The 9,267-nt window shown below is 46.9% G+C and overlaps 1 protein-coding gene across 5 annotated transcripts; it reads right to left on the reverse strand.

The window, feature by feature from the left end:
• Nucleotides 1–825: 825 nt before the first annotated feature.
• Nucleotides 826–8,949, reverse strand: LOC142839898 (SOSS complex subunit B2). Of its 5 annotated transcripts, none has more exons than XM_075956301.1 (6): nt 7,062–7,404; nt 6,518–6,603; nt 4,812–4,883; nt 4,032–4,107; nt 3,329–3,377; nt 826–2,480 (listed from the first exon to the last, which is right to left on the reverse strand). In XM_075956301.1, the coding sequence occupies exons 3-6, from the start codon at nt 4,871–4,873 to the stop codon at nt 2,311–2,313; spliced, it is 357 nt and encodes a 118-aa protein (XP_075812416.1). In that variant the 5' UTR covers nt 4,874–4,883; nt 6,518–6,603; nt 7,062–7,404; the 3' UTR covers nt 826–2,310. The 5 variants fall into 5 exon arrangements, with proteins under 5 accessions (XP_075812416.1, XP_075812417.1, XP_075812415.1 ...); XM_075956302.1 differs by having other exon boundaries at nt 6,468–6,603; XM_075956300.1 differs by lacking the exon at nt 6,518–6,603 and adding an exon at nt 8,933–8,949 and having other exon boundaries at nt 827–2,480; nt 7,062–7,200.
• Nucleotides 8,950–9,267: the final 318 nt, after the last annotated feature.

Genomic DNA, 9,267 nt, shown 5'->3' on the forward strand with positions numbered 1-9,267 from the left:
AACATGAGTGTTTGGCTATCTGGACATCTTTGGACCTTTTAAGTGTTTTGGACCACTTTGTGGCAACTCTGAGCACATGGCCAGACAAAAGGGACAAGCTGGCCTGATCATACATTGTTGCTCCTGGAAACAATGGGGACCCAACCCTAGAAATACGTTTCTACACTAATGGTTTTTGTTCCACTGGGTCTTGCTGAGAGGTGTATTAACGCTGGTAGCTGGCGGACGGCGTCAGAGGAGGAAGGCAGACGCTTTCTTCCATCACTTCCTGACGAGTGGTAGCCAAGCAGACTGGGAAGGCAATTAGTCACTACTGTTTGGATGTCACTTTGCTTTGGAAGTGTTCCTTAAGAAAAAAGAAACTTGTTAATACATCAAACCACATGAACATGTCAAATTACTGAGAGAGGCGTCCTTCATAAGTAAAATCTTAGGCCATGTTCTACTTAATCTCAGTATCGCAGAGCACACAGACACTTCCGCACGGAGCCTGGTATTCCCTCTATTAACATTCTGACCATACGAGATCCGACTGATCATTTACCGGAAGTCACTGTCATTCCCTACATCCAAGTCCTAACTCCTCAGGAGGACCACTGTTTTTCCTAATCACGACTTGCCTGGGTGCCACAGGTTGGAAGAAAATGAATGCAGTTAGAATGGAGGGTCCTACAAGCCACACCTTACCATACTTCAATCTGTCAAGGTTCGAATCCTTCTTTAGAATTACCTTCAACACATCTTCCCACACATAAAGGAACTGCTGCTCCTACCTCTTAAAGTGTCAACATTAACTTGTAGATAATTTTTATTTAAAACATCTGTCATTACAAAACACAAGTTTACTTTTACTCTTAGGTAACTTTTTTTTGAAGCACTCAGCAGTGTAGACAAAAACCATAAAAAAAAGTCACAAAATAAAATTAGCTATAATTATTAACATATGAACAAATGACCAACTATCTATAACATCAAGGCCCTGCACCTATAAACCATAGGTGAATTCCCTGTCGTTCCTCAACTGTTATAATAATCTCCACGAGGAGCCTAATACATTGCAAACTGAAAATCTGTTAAACGAATGAGAAAACCCGGCACAGACTGTACTGAAATGCTACAGAACCTGAACAGAAACTTAGTTATTGTGTGAGGTGAGGGGAGAGCTGGGGAGCAGCCAGACCAAAGCTAATGCAGCTCCGGGGAACCGGACTGTGTCCTCACAGAACACACAGCCCCCACCCTACCATCTGCAATCGAGGTCCATACTTCTTAAGCCATTCATCCTCGCTCATGAGGCTGTGATTTGGGTTTGGAAACTAAAGCGCATGCACACTCCTCTAGGAGAGGCCGTGCCCATCCCAGTGTTTTTCCTTCTACCTGATGACCTGTAATAGGTCGTCACGTGGCTGTCATTTATCTACAAGTGTTTTGTTTTTAGTCAGACCAGCCTGGGGTGCTGGTGCACAACTTCACCACAGCACCTGGGCGAGGGAGACAGGAAGCTCTGGAGTTCAGAGACCCACCTGGTCTATGAGTTCCCACCCAGCCACGGCTACAGGAGACCCTATCTCCGAAGGACTACCGCTACTGCAGTGTGCTAACTCCCTCCAGTTCCACCGACACTCCACGTGGTCAAAAAGAAAACATTCAAGGACTCCGCTGTAAACTTTTCTTCAATGTTTGTAACAAATGGTAAGAACATTATCTTCAACAGATTTCCTCTAAAGATAACTTGTTATATATTACACGTTTTATTCCATAATTCCGATAAAGAATCTGGGTCTCTGGTAATTAACCAAGAATGTAGGATGATTCCGTCCTTGGACAAATGTTAACCGCAGGCCAGTCACTCCAGGCGGTCAGTCACGGCTGGGTCACGAGCACTCAAACTGCTCCCAGCACTGGTCAGGCTTCTGGCTGGGGTGGAGATCACTTCAGCTGGACATAGCCCAGTTTAAGACAAAAGAACATTTTCCATGAAATGCTATGGCAGAAAACTCACCACGGCTATATAAGGCTGGTGTCTTAAGTAACTCACCCTTGAAACAGGGACAGGTTTTCAAGTGATACCCAGTAAAGTTCTGGCTCTAAAAATAAATGTTCCTGCTTTCAGAGTTCCTATTCTTCAATAGGAAGGATGTAACTGAGCAGCTTAACGCTTGCAGTAAAAACCAACCATTCTTAACAAACCAAAAATATACAAGGAAACCCGTAAAGAGACAAACTTTTCACAGTTAGCAATGAAAAAGTGCACTAAGTGTTCAAGTAGGGCAGGTAGTTTAGCAACTACATGTGTCTCTTTGGTTCAGGTCATCTTTTAAAGGCTCTCCTTGGATCCCTGGCATTACTGATTGTGGTCATGACTGTCTGACTACCACGAGCTCCTGGTAGCTGGGGATTGATGGGGTCCCGGCCATTGCTTCTACCAGTATATGGAAGATGATATCCTCTTGATTCAGGGCCAGTCTGGATACCATTTCCTGCGATAAGAATTCAAAAAAATTAGCATCATTTTCAGAAGTGGTCTACATATTGTGCTACAGAAACAAAATCATTTAAGGTCTTACACACAGTGAAAGCTTATAAATATCACAGGAAACAAACACTTTTATTCTATAAGGAAAAGAGTGGGCTCTGGGCCTCTGTTTTACCAAATACATGACCTCGGTACTGAATGAACAGAAGGAAGAAAACCTAATGAGCAATAAAATTAGGAACAGAGTATAAAAAAAATCATTAACTGCCTGTATGTAAATCAGAGGAGAGGCAGAGAACTGTTTGAGAACTAGGGCTTGACTCAAACACAGTGTTCCAATGTGATCAAACTATTGGCAGACAGATTTTCCACAAGGTGAGCTGGTTACAAAAGCCTTCAGCTGCCCTAATGAACTCCATTCACAGAAGGATGCTTCCCAAAAGACACAGGCTCCGGCAATCACCGGTGAGGTCTGCGGGAGAAAGGCCGCTCTCTCTGTCTCACCAGCTGCTACTCTACAGCACCGTTTTCCTGGACAGGTCCCAGTGCGCCAGAAGACCTAGCAATTCTGCACAGATTATAAACAGCCACGACATCATATGCATTTGTAAACACAGAAAAATAAAAGATCTGTCTGAGGGTTACCAAAAATAGTCTTCCTACTAATCAAGAGAGCAGGGTTTAAATACAGAGGGTGCTCAACACTTGGCCTGGACAAGCACCCTCTCTAACTTCTGCAGAATCACTTATCTGAGTGTTCTTGCTTACACTAGCGTTCCCATCTAACACAAAATTAGAATTTCCCCTGTACGGAATGCTTGCACATCGTCACAAACACGGACAAAGTCTTACCCAGTGGTCCAAACGCACTGACGCTCCCTTTATCCTTCTCATTCTGCACCTGAAACAAGTTTCAAGTTCGGCAAATGAAGACACAAGTAACACACGTAGAAAAAAAAATATATATATATATATATTTTACTTTAAGGCTTCAAAAGTGGTTTTCCACGATATTTAATGATTTCTCTAAGTCCATGCAATGTTAAGGCATTCAGAAATCTTACCCAAGCTTCTTAATAGCTTTTATTACACCCAGTATTTCCTGATTATTACCTTTACTCTGAAAAATACTAAACAGCACCTCTATCTACTGTTACAAAGCATACGGACTCACGGAATCTATGGAATAAAAGCTACTTTAGAGATGTCTTCTGTCGAGCCAGGGTCTCATAGTCCCCAACTCGTCAAACTCGCCATGTAGCTAAGGATGGCTCTGACCTTTCCTCCTATCTCCAACCTCCTGAGAAACAGGACTTCAGGCCTGTACCACCATGCCAGTCTGGTAAAGAACTGGGGAGCGGAGCCCAGGGGGGGCGGAGCCCAGGGGGGCGGAGCCCAGGCCGTCATGCATGCTTGGCAAGAAGTCTATCTGTTGAGCCAAATCCTCTCAAGATTGTTTCACAATTCCTTTCATCACAGTTTGGACATCAGAGGTTTAGCCTACCGACAGAATTAACTCAATCATAACAATATACCATGTACTTGGATTAATTACCGTTTTGTTCTGCTGCCCTCTGTAATCTGGGTTTGGCTCACTGAAATTCGGCACTTCTGAATACACCATACAAAATCTGCAACAAAGCAAAGGCCAAGTAGAATGATTCCCAAACGTTTTTTGTATAACCTCCTTAACTTACAAGAATGAAAACCTTCGGTGTCAAAGAATTACCTTAACATTAGCAAGCTAATCCAATTAATTTGCGATAAAAAAAAAATCCTCTAAATAACTATATCCTGAATTAACACCCAATTATTTGATTCTCTCACAATCCCTCTTGTTCACCATGAACCTGCAAAGAGAATCAAAGGCAAAGAATAACTTCTACATGGCTGAGACAGGTAATTGGCTATCAAGCCACAAGTCAGCCCAGGGCTTCTGTAACTGACAACATAACTTGGCACCCTGTTGACACAGGGCTTCCTTAGCTCTTCAACTCTGAAAAGAAACTAGACCCCGTCTGGAACCGTCTTAAATGGGCCCCGACAAAGACGAGCCACCAGTGAGTGGGTGACTTTCTGTGGTTCTTCCCTGAGCTCATCTCCCTATGCATGACATCTAGCCAGATCCTGTAATCCCTAACACAGGACACTAAAGGAAGGGCCGGCCCCACGGGGGCTGCTCTCAACACACCTGAGTACTGACCGGTTTAATCCAGTGACCTCCCTCCAGCAGGAATCAAGTGTGCAAGGCTAAGGAGGCAGTTTAGAGTTTGCACCAATTATTCTGCTGACATTATTGGAAACTTAGTCACACGAGATGCATTCCAATACTCACTCTCCAATCTTCTGAAGTTCACCGCCCCTTCCAGTATAAAGAGTCAGGCATCCTTTCCACATTGATGCATACCTGGGGGGGGACAGATGGGGTTTTCAGAAGAACGTAGAGCTTTATTTCATTCCCAGTGTGTTTCTGTGTTAGATACAAGTGCAAATCAACCTTTCTACCCACCATGTCAAGTCAAATATAGCCCGTGTAACTCTTCTGAGAAATGATACAAAGAAAATTCTACTGCCACATTATGACGTAATCATCTCAACTCTAACCCTAGGAGAAAATGTTGGGCACTGCTACAGACTGAACCCAGGCCTTCCTTACATACACTCAGAAAGCACTCAGCCACTAAGCGAGGCTCCCAGATCCTGTTTTTAATAAAAGCCTTATATTCAGACAGCTCCCTACGCTGTGCAGGCTGGGCTTGACCTTGCTGTCACCCAGTAACCCTAGCCACTTCCTGTCGCAGCCTCGGGAGGAACTGGAAAGCCAGGCACGGGGCTAGCTAAAGGAAGGTGAGCTGACCTGACCGGGAAGGCTGAATCAGGAAGAACTCAACACAGACACTCAATTTCCGCTGCCAGAAGCTCCTCATCAGAACCCACTTTAACTCCTCTGTTGCCTGGCTTTCCTCCCACTTCCTCTTCCCCTTAACTGAGCTCCACATGGCGAAGTCTACAGAGTGTAGAAAATGCGTGTTTGCCTCTAAACGTGCAATGCAGAGGATCCTACAAGCGTCCCTTCTGCTGAAATGAGGTGCCTGTGTTTTAAAATAATTTTAACTGCAGTCCAACAGTTCGAGAAAGTGTAACATTTTCTTCTAAAAGATAATGTGGAGAACTTGACCAATGAGAGCAAGTCCTCACTGACAGCAAAGCAGCTCCCCTGTGCCAACTACTGATAATTTAGGCGCAGCAGTGTGTGCTTCCCCAGAACACCATGTCTCTCGCCTCCAGAATCAGACCAAAGTCTGGGTTTTCAATGTTTCTTTGTTCAACCACCAAGGTTACCTCATGGCTTAAATATGGCCTAGAATAGATATTTACTGCTATCATTATTGTTGTGGTTGTTATGGTCTTCACCATAGCCTCCAAAGAAGGAATTCTTCTTGGCTGAAGTGACAAAGATGTAATGTCGTGTCACAATGACTCAGTGTTTGAGAATAAGATGTCTGAGTCCTGACTCTCACTTCCTGCTTTGATGACACTCTACCTCACTTCCTGAAAATGCTGCAAGGCCTGCACCACAGTGTCAAAGAGCTCCTGCCCGGGGAACTTAAGGCTTCTCTGAGCCAACATCAACTGCCAACTATCTTCCTGGTAGTGACCAATAAAATCAGTACAATTCTCATCACGTAGGCTTTCAGATTTCTAAGATTCTTTCCTGGCCTTTTCTTAAGACTAACATTTGGGGAAAAGAGTAAAAGTTGATGAAAAACAGTGCTCCACCTCTGTTGCCAACTAAACGGTCTGAAGGTATCAGACACCCTCTGCCACTTGCTGTGTATTTGGGGGCTTGGGGGAGGGGGTAAGAACACTGATCTCACTGAAGAAATCATTTCCACAGTCATTTGAGACACGGTCTTCACCTTTCCTGAGTACAAATATGACCACAGAAAATGTTGAGTTCAAGCTAGGACTCAGATGGCAGAATGCTTGCCTGGCATGCAGGAGGCCTCTGGCTCATCCCCAGGACATTTGGGTACATGCCTGTAATCCCACCACCTGGGCGGTGGAGGCAGGTAGGTCAGAGGTTCAAGCTCTTTCTCCTGGACATCTTAAAGTTCAAAAACAACCTGGAATATACAGGAGACACTGTTTCCAAAAAAGGAAGATAAAAGAGCAAAATTCCCAGCTACTGAGTTTATGCCCACACCACCTAAACAAAAACTGTTGATGGGACTTCAAGGCACTAAAAAGGGAAGGATTTGGAAGACACTGTATCAAATGTATGGACCGATTATAAAGGCAGTGCAGTCTTAATCGCCTACTAAAAAGGCTCAGGAACTCACATACGGTATTTCTAAAAAATACAACGAACCTTTCCAATTGGAGGTGAGGAGTTAGTTCTGTACCTGAAATACGCTTAGCCGCAAAAGGTGAGCTGAGGCCAATTCTGCCCACAAAAAACAGTTCACGGCTTCTTGAAGTAACCCATGGAAGAGCCAGGCAACTTAAGAACTTTGAGAACTTGGCTGGACGGACCCCATAACCCGGCCAACCCCACACCTAACCCCAATTTATGCACACCTACCCTCTGGTCAACCGAATAATATCCCCGGTCTGTATGAGCCCTCCGATTTCATCCCACACAGAAATAGTGATACTGCCCGTTCTATCAGCTACTTTGCAGGATCTCACTTCATGGCCGTCTTTGGTTTTGGTCACGCGTCCTGTGAAGATTTATAAAAATCCAAAGGTGAGGGGGGGAGAGATGTGTTAGATAACGAGGCCGTTCAGGGCAGCTGCCTCACCCTCCTAGGACACGGTACAGGACTGGCTTCTGTCCCGGGGTAGGAGCCGAGTCCGGCCTAGGGCGGCTGGGAGCACGTGGGGGTGCGGGAGGGGGTTGGGGAGGGGAGAAGTCCGAGCGCTCGAGGGCGTGGGGCGGGCTGCGGACCCCACTTACCTATCTCCAGGACAATAAAGACGACATTTAAGTTTTTCAGTCCGGCCTTAATGTCTTTTATAAAAAGCGGAGGGTCGTTGACCCCAAGCATACTGAGGCAGGTGCGGCTACGCTGGGCAAAGCTTCCCACCCTCCGGGGCCAAGGGGCAGAGCCGGGGGAGGGGGAGCAACCTGGGACGGGGCTGGTGACCGGGGTCAGAAGCGGTTAGGCAAGGGCCGGGGAGACCAGCCCTGGAGGCACCAAGCCAAAAGGAAGGAAAAAGAAAAAAAAAAAAAAGCTCACAAGTTCCAAAATCAAAAAGACGGCGCACTCCGCACACCGAGTGGGCGGCGAGCAAACAAGGGTGCGGACTGCCGCCGCCTGGGCTAAGGGAAAGAGGCAGCCGGGGACCGCCCGGCCCGAGTCTCGCTGTCCCTCGCACAACACACACACGCACGCGCGTGCCCCTTCGGACTCAGGCTCCGGGAAGAGACCGAGACAGCAAAACGGCAAAGCAGCCGACCAAACGCGCAGCCAGCGACTGCCGAGCGCGCCCTCCGGCCGGCTTTATTACACCTTCGCTCCGCCCATTTTATGGCGTCACGCGACGTCGCCACGCCCACCACCCCGCCTATCGGGGAAGCTCGGAGCGCCCAGGCCCAGCGCAGCCGCTCTAAGCCCCGCCCCGGCCACGCAAGCCACGCCCCCGGCGCGGCGACCGGCGCTCGGCCACACCCTCCCCTTCCCGGCCGGCTTGCAAAGGTCTTCCGGGTTTCGATCGAGCCGGGGGTTTGGCCGCTCGCACAGAGCTTGGGCTTCTTGTCCCTGCCCTCGGGGGACTTCAGTCCTCCGGCCTGGCCCTTTCGCACCGCGATCCCGCGGAACGCTGCCGTCTCGGACCCCGTGGGTAGAGCAAGTGTGCGGTTGAGAAGGAAACAGGGCTCGGGAGAGTGGGCGAGCGGGATCGAGGAGCCAGGCCCGAGCTTCCCACCCGAAGGGAGCTCGCCCACCAACTTCCCTCCTTTAGGCTTGTTTAAAATTGGGATCCAGTAAAACGAGGTTGTCTCTTACAGTAACTTGTAAGCCTCTTTGCATGCTAAAAATAATAATAATATAATTATTATAATAATAATAGAGCAAGGTGTGGCCAGAAGTTTGGAGAGGTGGCTAACCATTTCCGGAATTCTCAACCATTTGCCCTTAGAAAGAATTGGGCTGAACCACGGTGGCTCATGTCTTTAATCCCAGCACTTGGGAGGCAGAGATGGGCACATTTTACAGAGGCAGTGCCAGGACAGGCTTCAAAGCTACGCAGGGAAACCCTGTCTTAGAAAACCAAATTAATTAATTAAGGAAGACTGCTTAGAATTATATACACATTTTATAAAGAGGACCTGAATACTTAAACCGGGCCCAGCACGGGTCTGGACAAGATGGGGTCCCATCGCCCAAAGGGGAAGTGGGCACATGCCCCCATCCCAAACCCAGAACCTACCTCCGACCCATAACTACTCACAAATAAAAAGTTCTCTCCAACAGAGTCTCTCTGGTGATACAAACCACTCTTGAGGCCAGGCCCTATGTCCAGCAGTAGGTGACCAACACAAAACCAGCTCCGTGACATTTTGGGATGTTCATTGTCAGGGCTTATTTTAACCGTAAAGGTCATTTTCATATATTTTATGGTTTCTAGTTCTGTGGTTTTGTGGGATTCCTGTGTGTGAATGTGTGTCTCTGTGGCCGTAGGTGTTTCTTGTGCTTTTTCTTTGGCTCTTTTTTTTCCTATTTGTTTGTTTTTCTTCTATTTGATTTATTTTATTACTACTTTCCAGATGCCCGTTTGTTTTCTAA

This window comes from Microtus pennsylvanicus, chromosome 22 (assembly GCF_037038515.1).
Source record: "Microtus pennsylvanicus isolate mMicPen1 chromosome 22, mMicPen1.hap1, whole genome shotgun sequence".
Classification (NCBI taxonomy): Eukaryota; Metazoa; Chordata; class Mammalia; order Rodentia; family Cricetidae; genus Microtus; species Microtus pennsylvanicus.